At 40.2% G+C, this 20,008-nt stretch overlaps 2 protein-coding genes across 2 annotated transcripts in view; one reads left to right on the top strand and one right to left on the bottom strand.

The window, feature by feature from the left end:
• The window catches only part of Bmx (BMX non-receptor tyrosine kinase), a 64,454-nt gene extending 54,621 nt beyond the window's left edge, over positions 1 to 9,833 (top strand). Inside the window, exons 16-19 of the mRNA XM_029534583.1 lie at positions 168 to 344; positions 2,433 to 2,551; positions 6,261 to 6,418; positions 9,759 to 9,833. Of these exons, the coding sequence (XP_029390443.1) occupies positions 168 to 344; positions 2,433 to 2,551; positions 6,261 to 6,418; positions 9,759 to 9,833 (529 nt within the window). The remainder of the gene's footprint in view (positions 1 to 167; positions 345 to 2,432; positions 2,552 to 6,260; positions 6,419 to 9,758) is intronic.
• Positions 9,834 to 15,672: 5,839 nt separating this feature from the next.
• Ace2 (angiotensin I converting enzyme 2) overlaps positions 15,673 to 20,008 on the bottom strand; it is a 49,572-nt gene continuing 45,236 nt past the window's right edge. Inside the window, exons 18-19 of the mRNA XM_021188276.2 lie at positions 17,746 to 17,940; positions 15,673 to 15,906 (exon numbers count right to left, since the gene is read on the bottom strand). Of these exons, the coding sequence (XP_021043935.1) occupies positions 15,798 to 15,906; positions 17,746 to 17,940 (304 nt within the window). The 3' untranslated portion in view covers positions 15,673 to 15,797. The remainder of the gene's footprint in view (positions 15,907 to 17,745; positions 17,941 to 20,008) is intronic.

Genomic DNA, 20,008 nt, shown 5'->3' with positions numbered 1-20,008 from the left:
GGGGCAGTCTCTGGATGGTCCTTCCTTCTGTCTCAGCTCCGAACTTTGTCTCTGTACCTCCTTCCATGGGTATTTTGTTTCCCATTCTAAGAAGGAGCGAAGTTGGTCTTCCAACTTATGAGAGATTCTTTTAAAAGTTCACTTCATAGCCAATGGGATTGCGGTAGGCTGTGTTGGATTTTGCTGAGACTGACGCTGAGGGGAGGAAAATATCTGAGTCTTATGTCGGGAGGTTCTTGGTTGCTTTTACTACTTGGAGGTTTTGCTTTCCCTCCCAAGGCTGCTCGGAACTGTTTGGTGGACAGTGATCTCTCTGTGAAAGTCTCAGACTTTGGAATGACGAGGTAAGCCAGAAATCTCCCCAGACAGCTTTTCTTTCTGGTGTTCCCACCAATAACATCAATAACTCCTAACACACTCATGAGCTGTAGCATTTACATACGTTGTAGTCAAGAATTTGAATCAGTTGGTAGAGTGCTTGCTAAATAAGCACGAGTTTGGTTTTGGATTCCCAGCACCCACATTACATCCAGGCACTGTGGTGTGTCCCTAACCCCAGCAACTGTAGGGAACAGATAGAAGGGCCAGCCATTCTAGGCAATCAGCTAGCTCCAGGTTCAGTGAGAGACAGACCCTAGTTCAAAGATTAACTTGGGGAGGCTGGAGAGATGGCTCAGCAGTTAAGGACTGCCTTTTCAGAAGATTCCAGTTGGATTCCCAGCATCTGTGTCAGGTGGCTCACAACTTCTTGTAACTCCAGCTCCAGAAGATCCAACACCCTCTTCTGGCCTTTTTAAGCACACACACACACACACACACACACACACACACACACACACACACACACACAGAGAGAGAGAGAGAGAGAGAGCTTGAACATATACACAATTAAAAATGAAATATCTTTTAAAATGAAGGTGTAAAGTAATTGAGAAAGGCATCCAACTGGCTTCTGCATATGCATCTATGAGCATACACATGCACAAACTATATCCCACACACATAAGTTTTGACTGTACTAATTTCTCTAGGCAAGCCATTTTGGTTTGTTTTATAGTAATTCCATTGGTCTTACTCTTTTTTAAAAAGATTTTTATCATTCTTAATTATGTGAATTTGTGTCTGTGTAGGTGTGCGCATATTGAGTGGAGGAGCCCAAAGAGGCCAAAGGAGTGGGATCCTCCTGGAGGTGGAGTTACACAGGGCTCTGAGCTGCCTGGCATAGGTGCTGAGGTTCAAACTCAAGTCTTTTAGAAGAGCCAGGCATTCTCTTAACTTCTGAATCATCTCTCCAACCCAGGCATTATTCTTTTTTTTTTCATTTCTAATGGATTATTAATGACTGCATGGAATTACTGATATATATTTTTTACACTCCATTATTCTTAATAGCCAAAAACACCCATGAATATTTAATTGTGAATATTTCAATCACTGTTTGTTCCCCTCAAAGGAGAATAACATCAGACATACATGCTTTTTCACATAACTGTACACTGTGAACAGCTTTTTATTTTATCATTTTTCATGGTTGCATAGTAAACTATGTAATTACATATTTCTATATATTTACATATTTATCAACATGAGTACATAAAGGTTAATCACATTTTATAATCATAATAAACCTGGGGTTGGTGAACAATTTTGATTTTCTAATTTTTTTGTTTTTGATTTTTCCATCAGACATTTTCATCATTACTTATGATAAAAAGTTAAGACTGGTTTATACAATTCAATACATTGTTTTACTCCGTAAGAGTAGGTGCTGTTCAGTCACCAAACTGAGAGTGGGGGAGAAAATATGCCATCTGGGCAAATTCTCACAGCATGATGAAAAATAAAAGCAAATCTCAACACAACAAGTAGAGAAAAGATAAAATCAGAGAGCAGAAGCAAAAAAAAATGTACCTTGAGAGAGAGAATTACCAGATGTGGGGGTAGAATTCTGAATGATTGTATTTTCACAATTTGTGGGGTTTGATCATTACCAAGCATTTTGCACTCAAATTTTGCTGTTTTTCAAAGGTAGATTTCCTAAATGCTTACACATCTCTAGAAACTAAGCTGTCACAAAGAAAAAAATTAAAGAACCAGATGTAGTGGTACATATCCACAGCCCTAGCACTTGAGGGCTAGAGGCAGAATATCAGGGGTTCAAGGTCATACTCAGCTATATAGTTCATTTCCAGCCTGGGCTACACAAGAGCTGTTCTCAGGAAGATTGCCGGAGCATAGCAGGGGAAGGGGAACAGAGTAGAAAGGAAATCAAAGTAAATTAGCTAGAAAATTGAAGCATTCATCTAAGGATAGTTCGATGTCCTTCATCAGTCTAGCTAATGGTGGGCCACAGAAGCAAGAGTGGCCTATCAGGGCCATCCCACTTTAGAAGACCATATATTTTAATGTCTGTGTTGATGATTTCCTTTCAGATATGTCCTTGATGACCAGTATGTCAGCTCAGTAGGAACCAAGTTTCCAGTGAAGTGGTCAGCCCCAGAGGTGTTTCACTACTTCAAATACAGCAGCAAGTCAGATGTATGGGCGTTTGGTAAGGAAGTGACCACATAGCATCCTGGCCCCATTTCTTAAGGTGGCTTCCACAACAGGAAACCACAAGAACAGCAACGTCCATTTGAAAAAAAAAAAAAAAAAAACAACCCTGAGCCTTTACAAAATTACACACATGGTGTGAGACAAGCAAGTGGTTCAAGAGGACAGTCTCCTTCCCGGGGTTCAGGGAGTCTTTCCATAATTTACATCATCTTAGCATCTGCCAACAGAATCAAAGAACTTAGGGGCTTTTTCCGGCATAACTTTCAAACAGCTTTTGTTTTGTTTCGAACAAGGTTTTGTTAGGTAATCGAGGCTGGTCTCAAACCCATGATCCTCCTCTCTCCTTAGCCTCCCCAAATCTAGGATTATAGGTGTGAACCACCTCTTTTAGCCTCAAAAAGTTTTGTGAAGAAATCATTACAATTTTAAATGTTGGTTTCTTTGAAACCCAAAAGGTTGGAGGGCTTAAGTATAAACCATCAGTTCTGGGCCTAAGTGTCACTATGGTAACTGTTCAAATGGGTCCCTTCAGAATGGCAGAGTCTCTTGGTATCCCCAAGACAAACAGCAAACTTGACTCTGCTTTCTTCAGTGCTGTGTAACTCCTCTTTCCACCACTATAAGGAGCACCCGGCAGAGTCAACTTAGATAAAAAAAAAATTCTGTTGGCTCATAGTGTTGAAGGGTCCAATCTGAAATCAGACCCCTTGCTTGGTTTTTGATGAGGTGGGCAGGGACAAGGCAGAGGATGTGGCAGGAGCAAAGCTGCTCCACAGGTGACAATGAGGAGGAGGGGAGACCTAGAGGAGATACTAGAGTCTCACTCTACCCTTCAGGGCATATTACATGACTGCTGGGTCTCTTACACAGTGAACATTTACCTTATTTGAACCCATCTTCTCCCCTTGCTAAAATTAGCATTTTAGATTAGGAGTTGGGAAACAACAGTCCCGGACGCAATGTGGTACCCTGTTTCTATAAATAAAGTCACATTGGCCACAGGCATGTCCACTCATCGCCATATTGTTTGCGGCTGATTTTGTGCCACAACAGAGTACTTGCCACAGTGTGACACACAGTCTAAGAGACTTACCATTGCATGTTTTATAGACATTTGAAAACCATTTTACTTTCTTAAAATACTTAGATTAAAATGTACTCACTCAAGGTAGGCATGACAAGATACATCTGTAATCCCAGACCTCAGGTACAAGGCAGGAAGCTCATGCATTCTAGGCTGAGGTACTTAACAAGACTGTCTCTCAGAGCGACAAATGCTTGACTAGTTGAGTTGAGTTGGCATAGAGCTCAGAGGGGAAGCATTTGTCTTGAGTGTTCAAAGGCCCTGGGTTTGATCCCTAGCACCGCAAAAACAACCAGAAAAACAAACCAAATTCAAAAGAAGAGAAGTGAAATGAAGTAAAGGTGATTGTGAAAGGCGGGGGGGGGGGAACCTCATGGGTTATGATTCTGTCAGTTTCTTTAAATTATGTTGACAGCACCATGACTGTTTCCAACAACTGTCTGCTGCTTCCAGGATAAGAAAGCTAAATTATCACTAAATGACAAAATATATTCAATATGACCAAGAAATATTCCATGCTCATTTTAGACCTTAAGTGCAATTTGATTTACCACTTAACACACTCGAGATAACTTGGTAGAAGGAAATTTTAGTTAGAAGTTTATTTTTCTGTCTGAAATATTATTATAAATAAGTATTCCTGTTTGAAAAGTATAAAGAGACTCAAATGGACATACAAAAAGGGACATCACACAGACAGTGGGTTTGAGGCTAAGCTTGGCCCCTGTTGTGAAGACAAGTTTCATGTCTATGTATCAACTGATATGCCTGCTGAATATTATTCTTGAAATCTGAGCCCTCATTCAATACTTACTGCTTGTATTTTCACCAGAGACAGTATTACCCAACCCGATTGGCCACCTCAGAAAACAGAACCTAGTTGCAGGTGTTTTCTGGCTATTTACAAACAGCAAATCTATTGTTAAGTAATGTGCTGCAGGTATGGCTATTCAAAACGAATCAGGGCCTCTGAAAGCTCCCCTCAAAGAAGACCCTCTCTCCTTCAGTTACTTTATGCAGTGCTATTGGCCTTGGAATATGTGTGCAGCCTTTCGAAGACAGGGTCTCGTTCTTTTGTAGAACTAGTTTAGAATATGTACATAAAGGAAGAGATACCACAACATGTAAGACTGCTTTACTAATAGTAGTTTACATAAAATCTGTAGCCTGCAAGTCAAAGTTTGAGGTCTGAGAACAATTGTGTGCTTTTCTGTTGGTTGTCTACAGTTTTGAACCTGGCTGATTGTTTAAAGCAGTGGTTCTCAACCTGTGGGTTGTGACCAACCTGTGGGTCACACCCCTTTTGGGGACAGAAGGACCCTTTCACAGTGGTTGTGGAGGCCACCAGGAAACACAGATATTTTACGTTACTGTTCATAACAGTAGCAAAATTTCAATTAAGAAGTAGTAACAAATGATTTTATGGTTGGGCGTCACGGCAACATGAGGAACTGTATTAAAGGGTTGCAGGATTAGGAAGGTTGAGAACCACTGGTTTAAAGTCTTTGTCCTCAGAGAGAATGGCGCCATTCTGGTAGCATTTTCAATGGCTTGGCACTCTTCCAAAAGCACTGTGTGTCATATCCTACTTAATTCTCACAGCAACTCTAGAAGGTATTATTTGGTAGGAGAGCTGAGGCTGGGAGGTGTTAAGGAATTGACCTGGCCTGCAAGTAGGAGAACTAGCCTTTCAAAGGCCACCTCAGAGTGAACCCGCATGTCACTCTCTTGATCATCATAAACATCCCAACTTGGTGCCTTATCCTGGAGTCCACCATGGCTTCCAGGAACTAGAGGACTGTGAGCACTCTGAAAAGAGACAGATAAGTGGTGACTTCATGCTCCCAATGCAATAGCCTGGAGCTTCTTCTCAAATTGCCAAAATGGTACCTGATGCATGATAGGTGGTGACAGACCAACTGCAACCACAGACAGTGAAATGGGCGTTCATTGTTTTAGCTTCACATTTCTATCCAAAGGTAACTTAACTCTGTGATGAAGTTGCACACAAGTGCAAAAGCAAAGAGAAAGAAAGGGCAAGGGGCTGGAGAGATGGCTCAGCAGGTAAAAGCACTCACTGCTCTTCCAAAGGTCCTGAGTTCAAATCTCAGCAACCACATGGTGGCTCACAACCATCGATAATGAGATCCAACACCCTCTTCTGGTGTGTCTGAAGACAGAGACAGTGTACTTGCATATAACAATAAATAAATTTTTAAAAAAAGGAAAAAAAAAAGACAAGGGCTGCATCACTTATAAGTGTTGGGCTGGTAGCTTACTACACAGTTTGTTGTCGGAGTGAGGCTGCATGAGACCCCAAGTGACTCCCTAAAGCAGTCAGTCAACCTAGGCCCCAAGTGACTCCCCCTGCTGTTGTCAATCACTGGCTTTCTAACAAGCAGAGAGGGCTCTGAAAACAAACGCAGGAACATCTAGGCTGTAGAAGTGATAACCCAAGCCCAACTCTCCCCTTTCACTAAGTCTCATTTCCCAGAAATCCCTTGCTCTGGCCAGTGGCCTTCTGGCCCTGTAATGTGAAGTTCCTTCCACAAGCCCTGGGCCTTCTGACACTGGCTCTCCTTTCTCTTCTATCTGCTGACTGCCCCCGGATGCTCTACAGGGATCCTGATGTGGGAGGTGTTTAGTCTAGGGAAGCAGCCCTATGACTTATATGATAACTCCGAGGTGGTTGTGAAAGTCTCCCAGGGCCACAGACTCTATAGGCCCCAACTGGCATCAGACACTATCTACCAGATCATGTACAGCTGCTGGCATGAGGTAAGTATAACCCCTGGAGAGGTTGGAAGGGTGGGAAGGGATTGAGGGGTATGGAAGGGGGTGGGGCTTCAGCAGGGATGAGCAAAAGAAAGTACCTGCTAGAGAAAAGCTGAAAATGGTCCTGGGTCATATTTGCTTGTAATGTAAAAAACAAACAACAAACAACAAAAACAACAAAAACAAACAACAACAAAACAAGGCAGATGCCAGTGTCCCCGCTCTTTTGTTTTTGCTTTTAATTTAAAATTTTTTTTAACAATTTTTGGTTGGTTGGGTTGGGTTGGTTTTCCAAGAGAAGGTTTCTCTGTGTAGCCCTGGACTGTCCTGGAACTCACCCTGTTCAAGCAGGCCTTGAACTCAGAGATTTGCCTACCTCTGCCTCTTAAGCATTGGGTTCAAAGGCATGCATCATCACTACCCAGCTATCTTTTGTTTTCTTTTTGAGATTACATTGCGATGTAATTATAATTAATTATAATGTAATTGTATATCTCCCTTGGTGTTTCTCCTTCCAAATCCCTCCCTCCATCTTCATTTATCCCTTCCTGCTCTCCCTCAAATTCATATCCTCTTCTTTCATTTACTATTATTGTATGCATGTATATGTGTGTGTGTATGTGTGTATTCCTAAATATAGCCCTTTCAGTCATGTAATGTTACTTGTACATTACATGTATGTTTGAAGGCCTGACCATATGGTACTGGACAGCTAACTGATGTGCCCTTCCCTTGAGGGGACCCCTGCTCCCAGCCTTCCTCTGCTGCCTATAGTTCTGTGTGTAGGGATGAGGCCTCATACACAAGTATGAAATCTCTCCTCTACTCAAAAATATATGACAGAGACATCTAATCTCAATCAGAAATCACACGATTTTTTCTCCTTATCCTCCCCCTCCTCCTCCTTTTTTCTTCCTCCCCTTCATCATCCCCTACCCTATCTTCCTATTTCCCAAACACTGAGGTAGAAGATAAAGGTGTTACACAAAGCAAATATGGGCCTAAAATGGAGGAAATTCCATTACAAATATCTTAAATGCTTAAATAACTAATTGGTGATGTTAGGTCTGAGGTTTCACTGAATTTTACACACACACACACACACACACACACACACATACACACACATACACACACATACACACACACACACACACACACTCGGTGGGGTATGCGTGCACATGTGTATGTGTGTGCTAAAAAGATCAAGAAGTTGATAATTTTGTACCCAAATTAAAAAGATAGAACATAGCAAGGACTCAGAGGATGGAGAGCAGCTTCTTTGAATGCATGATCTGAGCTTGATCAGGAAATCTCTTCAAAATGCCCTTAGTATGTGAGCAGAGACAGTGCCAAAGTGTGTCCAAGTAAGAATACCACAAGCAAAGATGTGGAAGCAGCTTTGGTGTTCTCAGCTAGAGCTGTTGTTGAAAAGGCTGAAAATAAATTTGGAGGAATAAGTTTGATCAAGGTTCTGTATTCTGGAGAAGTGGAAAATGAGTAGACGAAAGAAGAGGAAGGGAGATTCAATTTTTACATGCAATGTGAAGCCATCGAAAACTTTTAAGCAATACAAAAATGAAGCTTTAAAAAGTATTTTATTTTATTGTGTGTTTATTATAGATAGCATAAACTGTAGTCCAACCATAATCTTTATCCTATTGTTGGAAGCACACTAAAATACTGCCAAGAGATAAGGAACCGCCTTAATGGCAGAGAGAGGCCACAGTAATATTACTCTCCATTTCCCTGCAGAATAATATTGATTTATTTTGGAAGTACCTCTTCTGTGGTCTGGTCTTCCTATGCCAGCACCACAGTATTTTAATTATATGTTGTTATATAACAGAGTATTATGTGATATCTTAATGCTATGTAGGCTAGAACACTCATGATTTTTGTTCTTCATAGCTTCTGAGCCATTTTGCAAATTCAAAGTCTGTAAAATAAATTCATCTACATTAAGTGCAACTCATTCATATCTTTAAGATTGTATTTCCTTTATACTTTGAAGAAATTCTGTATCTCCATGACAGAGACATGCCCTACTGTAGGACAAAGGGGACTTTTTTTCTTAATGTATGTTCCAGTCTATATTTATATCTTCTAAGTTTCTCCTTATTAATGGCTACATTGTTAAGGATTTCATTTTGATATTGTTGCTATTATAAATGATGTCTTGCCTTCCATTTTTATCTTCTGACTGGTTACTATTGGCTATTGATTCTACTTGTTAATATTTTTATCCCTCCCCCCACACGCATAGCAACATCCTTTATTGTTTGGGGGGGTGTCTATCATTAGTCCTCTTGAATTTTCAAGCACATAATTATGTCCTATGCCAATAGTTTTCCTTTCCTAATTCTTGGGGCTAGTTTTTTGCTTCCCCAGTGCATTGATCCCATTTGCTTCCCCAGTGATTTCAACATGATCTTAAGAATAGTGAGTACAAAAGACACCCTTGGCTTATTATGAATCTTAGTAGAAAGGTCTATGGTGTTTCCACATTTCAAAAGTCGCTCAGTGGGTGTGGTACGCATGCCTTGAATCCTACCAATTAGGAGGCAGAGGCAGAGCAAATCTTCGTGAGTTCAAGGCCAGCCTAGCTTACATAGCAAACTCTAGGTCAGACAAGGCTACTCAGTAAGACCTCTATCAAATGAAATAGAATGTCATTCACATTAGAACTGAGCTACACATGTTTTATATAATGTTCGTGTGTGTGTGTCTGTGTGTGTGTGTGTGTGTGTGTCTGTGTGTGTGTGTGCAGCATGCAGTGTTTGTGAATGTAGGTACACTGGTGCCATTGTGTGCTTGAGTCCAGTATCAATGCTTACCATTCACATTGCTTGAGACAGAGTCTCTTGTTTGCTGTTGTGCACACCAAGCTAGTTGACCTGAGCTTCCAGGCATTCTCCAATCTCCACCTCCCATTTTGCTATAGGAGGCTGGGATCATAGAGTCATGTCCATGGCTCTTATGTGGGTTTCTGAAGACTGGAACTTGTGGGGCAAGTGCTAATACCCACTGAGTCATCTCCCATCCCTATATTGTTGTTTTTCATTTTAATTTTTGAGTCAGGAACTTGTGTAGCCCAGACTGGCCTCGAACTTGCTGTATAGCTGAGGAAGACTTTGAACATCTGAACTTCCTGCCTTTTCCTCCCAAGTCCTCAGATTATAAATGTATGCCACCACACCTGGTTCATGTGGTGCTGGGAACTGAAGAGTGTCTTGCACTCTAGGCAAGCACTTGACCAACTCAGCTACATCCCCAGCTCCTCTAGTATTCTTTTACAGTATGCCTTTTATCATCTAACACATTGGGGTTTTCTTTTATTTAGCTTCCAGAAAAGCGCCCCACATTTCAGCAACTCCTGTCTGCCATAGAACCACTTCGGGAACAAGATAAACCATGAAGAGAAATTTCAGAGTCGTGATGAGAACGAATGTCAATATTAACTAACACTCTCATTGTTTGTAAGGGAAGTAGAAAGACTCAATGTAAAGTAGTTAGTTCTTAACAATGGTCTATGTGTTGTTTATCTGTTATATTATCTACCAAAAAAAAGCAAGGTAGGAAACAGAAATTTCTTTGAAGTTTAGGTCAAATTGGTAATTTTGTTTGTGCTACTTTTAATGTATACTTCCAAGACTATGGTAGAAGTTTATTTTTAGATTGCAATTTACAAATTGTACTGTGTATAAAGGTAGAGCAGAATTGGAGAGGTGATTTGTTGGGAACTCCCATTTTTTTTTTTATTGGCGCTAGTGTGATAAATATCTTTTCAAGAACTGAAATGTATATGTTTGCTTCTGTATGAGAAATGTCTCAGGCATTTGAATATTTGTTCTCTGTTTGTGGCTCTGTTTGGGGGAGGTTTAGGAGGTATGGCCTTGATGGAGGAATTATATCAATGGAGCAGACTTTGAGAGCCTAAGGCCTCACCCTACCTGTAGTTTACTATCTCTGCTTCTTGCTTACAGTTCAAGATGTGAGCTCTCAGAAACTGAAAAGGTGGCTTGGTGATTAAGAACACCGGCTGTTCTTCCAGAGGACCCAGACTCAATTCCTAGCACCCACACAGTGGTTTACAGTTTGTCTATGAAGATACCCTACCAGTTCTAGAGTATCTGATGATGTCTTCTGGCCTTCATGGACACCATGTACACGTGTGGTACACTGACACATACAGGCAAAGAAGAAAAATGAAGGGTGAGAGCTCTCAGCATCCTGCTCAAAGTCTGTTGCAAGTTGCCTTTGCCCTGCCATTTTGAACTCTAACTCTCTGGAACTATAAGCAAAATAAAGCCTTTCTTCTATAAGTTGTCATGGTCATAGCCTTTTATCATAGAAGAGAAAATCAACTAATACAATGTACAACTAACCTCAAAGTTTTATGTGTGTGAGAGCCAAATGGAGAGTTGATTACAATGCAGATTCCTAGATACCACCTTAGAAATTTTGATGAAGCAGGTCTGAGTGCAGCCTATGAGTTGGCATTTTCCCCAAGCTCCCATGCATGCTGAACTGCCCTAGGGTACCTCATTATGTATCAGGGCACTGATATATGGCCTATAACTTCATTTGAATGATGCAGCTCCATTCCCAGACTAAATCAATGATACTTTATGTGCCATTGTGTATAGGAAAATAAAACGACAGTATTGTACAATGTGTTGAATAATAATACTGAACAATGTGTTCTATCTTTCACACAGAGCATAAGTTGTTACGAAAGATGCTCAGGTAGAAATTAATATCTTCTTCCTCCACATTAACCTCCACCATTATCATATCAATCACCACTCAGTGAGACTGTGGTCTTACTAGAATTAAGACCATCTTACTTTCTAATGATGTTAAACCCTTGAGTTGGGAGCTTTGGGGATTTGGGCTCACTTGGAAGATAGTTGACTTTTCTACTTCCATCTTAACACAGATACAAGAATAGTATTTAAAATGTCTGTAAATTTTATTTCATGGGTATGTGTGTGTGCCATATGTCTGTAGTATCCATAGGCCAGAAGTGGGAGTTAAATCATCTGGGAATGCAGTTAGAGATGCTTGTGAGCCACCATATAATGCGTGCTACAAATCAAATCTGGTCCTCTAGATGAGCAGCTTACTCTTACCTGCGGATGTTCTTCCTTTTATGCAGACCGCCCATTTCTTTACCCACCAACAAGCTCAAATGGCTCCCTTGCTTATTTGTTTCTTGACCTTTCCTTAATGATTCTGTTATTTGAGCAAAGAACTGTCAAGATAATGGTATTCTATTTTTAACAGAGGTATGTGAATTTCAGTGCATAATGAATGAATAATGAAATGTCACCTTTAAAACAGCCACCAGGACATCTACACATTCATTCCATTATTTACCATTTTCTGGGTGCCAGGTTCTTCTTTATTCAAGGGGGCAAAAAAGGATCAAGTGGCAAAACCCCTCTTTCTCCTCAAAAGACGCAGTCAGCCTTTCCTACTCTCTAGAGTTTTGTACAGCAGAGCGCTGTACCACAGACTCTTTTTTTTTTTTTTTTTTTTTAGAAATTATTTTATTTTATGTGTATGGGTGTTTGCCCACATGTATGTCTGTATACCACGTGTGTATCTGGTGCCCATGGAGACCAGAAGAGGTTGTTGCTTCCCTTGGAACTGGAGTTACAGACACTTAGAAGCTGCACTTTGGATGCTAGGAACTGAACTCAGGTCTTCTTTGAGAGTGGCAAGTGCTCTTACCCACTGAGCCATCTCTGTAGTCCCTGTTCTACAGATTTTTGACCTTTATTTCTGCCCCTCTCTTTAGATAATCTCCTTCACTGCCTCTATTTCTTATATATGTGATTTTCTAAGAGTCATCCCTTTGTAAAAAGTCACACATAATGTTAAGGATGCAAACAACACTACTTGCTATAAAATGAAACCAAAGTCTTGCTTAGAAGTTTGATGTTAAAACCCAGGTGAAACAAGAACTTACGTCACTGCTAGAGGTCGGTGAGAGAATCAGTACGCTTAGAACTGCAGTGCCATACGAATACCATTTATGCTATTTTGAAGTGTGCATAACATTTTAAAATGTCACTTAACTGTGTTTTGCAGCCATTATTTTTAGAGTCTTCAACTATCTATCTATCTATCTATCTATCTATCTATCTATCTATCTATCTATCTAAGAGTCTATCTACATACACTCTTAGAAGTGATGAAAGAAGAAGATCATATGATAAGAAAGATTCCCAGATGGCAAGGTGGAGAGAAAGTCACACGTGATCTTTGCTAGGTGAAGTCCAGCAGTTTTGCTGAGCAATCTCTGACCTGTCAAGAGTGAGACACAAGTCCAAGGGTCTTGGCATTATATGTGCTTGAGCTAATAAAGAAAAAGATGCTGACATAATAGATTTAGACGTTGAGTTTCTCAGTTTCATTTCTGACTTGGGAGTGTGAGTATGAGGAACATAGGTTGAACCTAGACTAAGACCTTACCTTTTTTTAAAAAAAAAAATGTTTTTTTTTTGAGAATATAATTACCTCATTTCCACCTTCTTCCTTCCTCCAAACCCTCCCATATACCCTCCTTGTTCCTTTGTTGTTATGTGTGTGTGTCTAAATATAAATACAACCCACCCAGTCTGTATAATTTTGCTGGCATGTATATTTTCGGGGTCAACCATTTGGTATTGGATAATGAAATGGTGTGTTCTTCACTGGGGGAGACTGTTTCTCCCACTCTCAGTATTCCTTAGCTGCCTATGGTTCTTTTTTCTAGGGCCGAGGTTTTGTGAGCATTCCCCCCTTGCATGTTAGCATGGGACACCAATGGTAGTGTGCTCCCTGTTCAGGTCATGTTTAGGCAGTCATGTTGGTGAGACGTCATGGTTGTAGTTTCTGACACTTCCAGCAGGCCCAACCTCACTGCGAACTTCCTGTTTCTCTGGCTCTTACAATTATTTCCTCCACCTCTTCTGCAATTCCCCCTGAGTCTAAGGCCCTATACCTAAAGATAAAGAGAAACAAGTGGATCTCAAACAAGGGAGAATATGTCATTGAGAAACACCAGACAAGAGCAAATTGGCACCTGCTCTTTCTAGCCCAATTACCTTCTTATTAACTCCACTGCCTATGGAACAATTACATTCCCAGGAAAGAACTACTTTAGCTTCCATAAGCAAATGTCCCTTGGATCTCTGAACTCCAGTTGCTCTTTTACATGTACATCCTTGCTTCCTTATAGCCCACAGATCAGAAATGTTTGCATGCAAGAGACTTAGTGACTTGTAGCTTCTCTAAGTCAACTCCTCACCACGGCTTTGCAGCACAAAAGCAGCTCTAGATAATATGAAAACTAATGGGCATGGCTGTGTAGCAATAAAGCTTCATTTATGGATGATGAAATTTGAATTTCATATCATTTTCTTGTAGCATGAAATACTATTCTACTTTTCTCCCAACCAGTAAAAAAAAATTAAATAAATACAATGCTTATTTTTAACTCAAGGGGATGGGCATAATTTGGCCCAAGGATCACATGGATTGTCAGCTCCCATCTTATGTCCAGGTGCAAGACCATCTTTGTTCAAGCTTCTATCCTCTCAGAGGATGTTACTGTATAGGAGAAAGACCACAACCTTCACTCGGTGGGCCAAATGAAGACTGACCTGGGAAAAATTAAAATGGGGCAAAAGCAGTTTTTCTTATTTCCATGTTATAGTTAGAGACTGTGTCATGTGCCCATGGGTTCTTTACCATGGCTGGAGAGGCTTTTTTGAAGATGTTAGAGGATAGAATTGGTTCTTAGGAAGGTTATTTTTGCACAGTGTTGAACTAAGAAACAGACTGAGGGTTATGTAAAGTGAATATACCAGTTACATGGGTTATTTATTTATCTATCAATATTTAATTTATTTTTTCATATTTTGATACAGGGTTTAGCTGTGTATCCCTGGCTGTCCTGGAACTCTGTAGACCAGGCTGGCCTCAACCTCACAGAGATCTGCCTACAAGGGCTGTTTAAATAGTAGCTTGCAGAAGATCTTCTTGTATTAGAGAAGACATGACATACACAAGCTAAAAGGGCATCAAGGGAATGTGAATGTAAATTGGGGAGAAAAGCAATTCTTGGCTGCCCCAGAAGCAAGATAGTAAGACAGATGACGGTATAGAAGCTTGATTGGAGAAATATGGTTCTCATGAAAAAGGCACTCTCTGCTAATCTGTGTATTATACAAATGCAAAGATACTAAATAGCCTCAGATGATTTTGATGGATTTGTGATCCAACATTACCATGAACATATCAGATTTATTAAGTACAAAGTCACTCTACATTACACTATTATTTTGGAGTCTCCAACATGGCATGTCAAACATGTTAATTTAATATACTTTTAATCAATCCTTGGGTATATAGTATTGTTATATTTGATAATGATAGGTTTTTGGTTCCTAACTTGTCAGTGTATACAATCTGAACACCAATCATTTGGACTGATTTTATAATTTCTCGGTCTAAGATGACAATTTTGTCCATACAATGAGAGCCAGAAATAACACATAAGCACACATAAGATCAGAGGAGTGTCTAAATCTAATAAGTATTTATTGAGGTCGGCTTTGTGTTCACCATTGCTCAGACCCTGTGAGAGAATACAAACAATTTCAGAGACTGAGCACCCATCTCACAGAGCGAGCATTCATCTGGAATTTTCCCTTACTCCACAATGAGAGAATAATGGAAGCAGTTTCTGACAGGCGTGCTCTGGGTTCATGGAGTTTCCTGTGCTAGCTGTGTCTTGTTAGAGAGACGTTGATCAAGTTTGGAAGAGGAAAGGTCATGGTCTCTACCTGATGTCTGGCTTCTTTCTCCTTTGAAGCTGCACCTCCAAAGAAGGGACAGTCCATTGCAAGTATTACTGTGAACAAATTCCTACAGTACCTGAAGTGAGTTAATGCAGAAGCCTCAGAGCATGACGTCACACTTGGATTCAAGTGAACAGCGAGCACCATTCTCAGCCTCAACAGTCCCACCAGTTCACACCCCAGATGCCATACCAAAGCCAACACTTGCCTCCAAGAAACATCATTTCATCTTCTAACTCCAGTTACCCAACTATATCTCCCTGGATAGACTGTGAGGCCAAAGGCACATTTCCCTCTTTTATGCATAAGATAAACATCTCTATTAATAAACAGAAGAGATGTCAAGTCCTAAGGCAGAAATAAATACTGAAAGCAATGTCAGTGAAGATGCCCACTCAAGTCTGATGCTCTTTGGACAACGTTTACTGAACAGATCATAGTTTTGATAGCTAATGACATATGTATACTCTCATATTTTGTGTACTATGAAGTTAGCATGTGCATACAGGAAGATGTCAAGTGCTTTTCTAAAAGGACGTCTGAGCATCATCATTGTTTTGGAATCCTGCATTGCTTTCTCCTTTTCCAATGTCCATTGAGTCATAAGGGTTCTCTTCTCTTTTTGTTTCATTTTTCCTGTCAAATAAAACAAAATCACCTTAATAAAGTGATGTTAGAAAGACACTTACACTGACCCAAAAGATGACTGCCAGAAAGTCTGATGGCACCCTGTGCTAAGGATGCTGAGTTGTAGAAGAGGAGGAACTAGCCGGGCGTGGTGACGCACGCCTTTAATTCCAGCACTCAGGAGGCAGAGGCAGGCGGATTTCTGAGTTCGAGGCCAGCCTGGTCTACAGAGTGAGTTCCAGGACAGCCAGGGCAACACAGAGAAACCCTGTCTTGTAAAAACAACAACAACAACAAAAACAAAAAACAAAAAAAGGAGGAACTTTCATAAGCTGGTGCTATTTATACATTAATTCTGCCCCTATGAGAACAGTTCAGAAATATTGATTAAAATTAGAAGTTTGTGATGATTTTAACCTAGCCTTTCACCTGTTGGGACTTTTCTTGCACCTACATTAGCATGCACAGGAAATTGTCTATTTGAAATCATTGTTTTTTTTTTAATAGACACAAACATTTGGTAACCATGGGAGTGTCCATTGCTACAAAGTGGGAAACTACATTACCAGGCAAATGGAAGTGCTTTACACAGTCAATCTGAAAGAATCTCTAAAATATATTGCTTGGGAATTTTTTAAAAAACCTGGAGATACCTCTAAAACATACTAGGTGGTAAATAAAAATATGTAGTTCATAGTTCATATATACTAAAAACTGATAACTTTGGTTAAAAGGAAACTCAGAAACAAAGAATGGCAAAGGAACTCTATGACTCCCTTGTATTTTTGAAAATTGTAACCATGCTGACTGCACTACCTAGAAAGTGTTTTGTGCACATCTGTGTATGTGTACACGTGCATGTGTGTAAGTGTGTATGCTACATTGCACACGTGGAAATTAGACAGCAATATCCAGTGTTGATTCTCAACACCCATTGTGATTGAGATGGGGTTGGTTGCCTCTGCTGTGTACACCAGGATAAGTGGCCTACAAACTTCTAGGGGCTTTCCTGCTTCTGCCTTCCATCTCCCTGGAGGAGTGGTGGGATTATAGATGCTTGCCTCCTGTATCTGCTTTACATATGTGTTCTGTGGATTCAAAGTCAGGCCCTCATGCTTGGGTGGCACGTGATTTTACCCATCTCCACAGCTTTGGTTTTTCAAATGAAGTTATTTGGTAGAATCGAGAGATCTTATAGTAAAGAAAATTAAATAAAATAACTAATTTGTGTAAAGATTCAACTGAGAGTATGTTTAAACAACTGAAAACATGCAGACAATGTTGTCAGGGTGATACAAAATGCTAACTTATTTGAGCAGTCCAACAAGAGTTAATACTTTCTCAAGTCAGGACCTAGATGTCAGGTCTCTGGTGATTAAAGCCCTCAATCAACTCAGATCTAGAACAAATTAAAGGGTGCCTGCCCATTAACTCAAATGATAAATTTGAGTTTCCCAAAGGGGAATGAAGGTAACTAAAGAGTAGCAGTTTGAAGTACATCTTATGGCTCATTCTGAGGTGACATTACACTTTGTGCTCCATGTCAGTCTCTGTGGATGAAGCAAGAGTCATGAGTGAGAACAATGCCTTACTGAGTTTGCAGTCTGGATATACCACTGTGGATAGAATGCACTTGACTACAGCATCCCAATAAACCTCAGACTAGACATCTAATAGGGAGGTAAAGTGCTGCTAACATCTGCCAAGATTCTATGGGATATAGCAGAATATTTAGGTAGATAAATGTCCAAGTAAGTAATTGCCCCGTGTGGATACAGTGTTATTTGTTGCAAAATTTCCAATTCATGCACTCTAAAAGGACAGATACATCTAGGAAAGGATACTCACTTCTTTCGACCTTTGATCCCAGTGACGATCAGGATGATGATGCCAACCACTACCAGTCCCATCACAACACCAAAAATAATCAGCCATATGGTGACAGGGGGCTGGTAAGGTGGCTCAAGTGTTGGGTGAATCCCCAGAAACTCCAGGCTGTTATCATTCAGGCCGAAGATATCATTGATGCGGCCCCGAGACATCCTATTTGCCAAAGAGAATGCAGGAAAGGGGATGCTTAGACCAAATAAAATTCTGCACCGTTATTTTCTCTTTATATCAGGGTTCCCAAAGGGATTTAATAACCTTTGTCATAAGAATGTACAACTAAAACTTTGTGCAGTGGCACATGCAGGTGAAGCCAGTGCTTTAGGATAAGGACTAGACAAATTTGAAGTCAATCAACTCTGCATAGCCAGATCCAGGATAGTCAGGGGAATATAGCAAGGCAGTCTTTTTAAAAGCCACAAAAATATACACCTAAAATAAAGATAAAATTGAAGTAGATAGGGTCAATAGAGAGATACAAACTTTTGACGACTACATGTCTTTCATACCTGGTAACCTGAATTAGGTCTATCAACAACCTCATTTGAAGTTTGAGTTAGAAATTTATAAAGAGGTGTTGGGGGAGGGAGAGGTGGCCTAGAGAGATGACTCAGTGGTTAAGAGGTTTTGTATCACTCTCCCAGAGGACCTGAGTTTGGTCCCCAGAACCCACATTGGGCATCTCACAAAAGTGCCTATAACTCCAGCCCCAAGGGATTGCAAGCCCTCTTCTTGACTCCACAGGTGCTGCACACATGCAGTTCACAAACAAACACATAGACTCACACCCTAAAACATTAAGTGAATAAAGCTATCATACAAATTAATAGGTTTCATTATAAAAAGAAAATTTTAGAATGAACAAGTAGCTTAGTATTTATCATGTATAGATTCTACATTTTAAAAGTAAAGTTAGCATATTCAGCAAGAATTTCTCAGTCTTCAGTGTACATCTAAAATAAGTACTGACAATCAAGCAGTGGTGGCGTATGCCTTTAATCCCAATACTCTGGAGGCAGAAGCAGATGGATCTCCTGAGTTGAGACTTTCCTTGTCTACAGAATGAGTTCCAGGACAGCCAAGGCTACATAGAGAAGCCTTGTCTCAAAAAATAATCTCAATCAATTATTTTATTAAAATGATATTACATTAAAAACATAAAAGCATAATTAAAGATCCCTCTTTTATAAATGAATCATATCCTACACCCAAATCCCTGAAGTTGTCCAAATAAATGGTACTGACATTTGGAAGCAGCATTGGAGTGAAACATGGGAATGAGACCTCTGCATTTCTCAAGCACTGAGATTATAAGTAGCTGAAGTTGTTGGAGTAGAAAGGATAGAAATGGTTGACAACAAAAACAGTATAACGGAGGAACATTTTGGTTTATAGACTAAAATGTCTAGCACCACAGCTTCTTATCCATTGGTATAGCTCAGGTGACAAGGTCAGATTTCATCCGAGAGGACAAGCAGCCAACACAGTTAGCCATAAGCCCTGGCAACCTCAAGAGTTAATCAAGTCATTTTATAAGAGTCATTTCTAGAAAAGAAAGCTTGAATTTTCCTGTAGCTTCTATCTTGGAATCCAGGAAGAGAAGGCGCTTTCATGACCATCTCAGCCAGAATTTTGTCTAAGGCTGACACTAGCCTTTGTGGAGGAGGAGAATGAACCTTTGGGCTTGATTCACACACCTCAAGCAGGCCAAATTTTCTATCCTTTTTTTTTTTTTTTTAAATCTCAATGTTTATGGAGCGTACTTTTATTGATGGTTAAAGTTTGTGAACATTTTTATTTAGGAGTCATTGCTTCTTATTATGCTGAGATTATTATTCAAATCATATCTTTGCTTTTCTTGAATTTTATTAGATATTTTCTTTATTTACATTTCAACTGCTATCCCAAAAGTTCCCTATACTCTCCCCCTGCCCCTGATCCCCTACCTACCCACTCTCACTTCTTGGCCCAGGCCTTCCCCTGTGCTGGGTCATATAAAGTTTACAAGACCAAGGGGCCTCTCTTCCCAATGATGGTCGACTAGGCCATCTTCTGCTACATATGCAGCTGGAGACACGAGCTCAGGGGCTACTGGTTAGTTCATATTGTTGTTGTACCTACAGGGTTGCAGACCCCTTCAGCTCCTTGGGTACTTTCTCTAGCTTCTCCACTGGGGGCCTTGTGTTCCATCCAATAGCTGACTGTGAGCATCCACTTCTGTGTT

The sequence above is a fragment of the Mus pahari genome, chromosome X (genome assembly GCF_900095145.1).
Source record: "Mus pahari chromosome X, PAHARI_EIJ_v1.1, whole genome shotgun sequence".
NCBI lineage: Eukaryota > Metazoa > Chordata > Mammalia > Rodentia > Muridae > Mus > Mus pahari.
The sequence above is the reverse complement of the archived record's forward strand: the minus strand, read 5'-3'. Positions and strand labels throughout refer to the sequence as shown.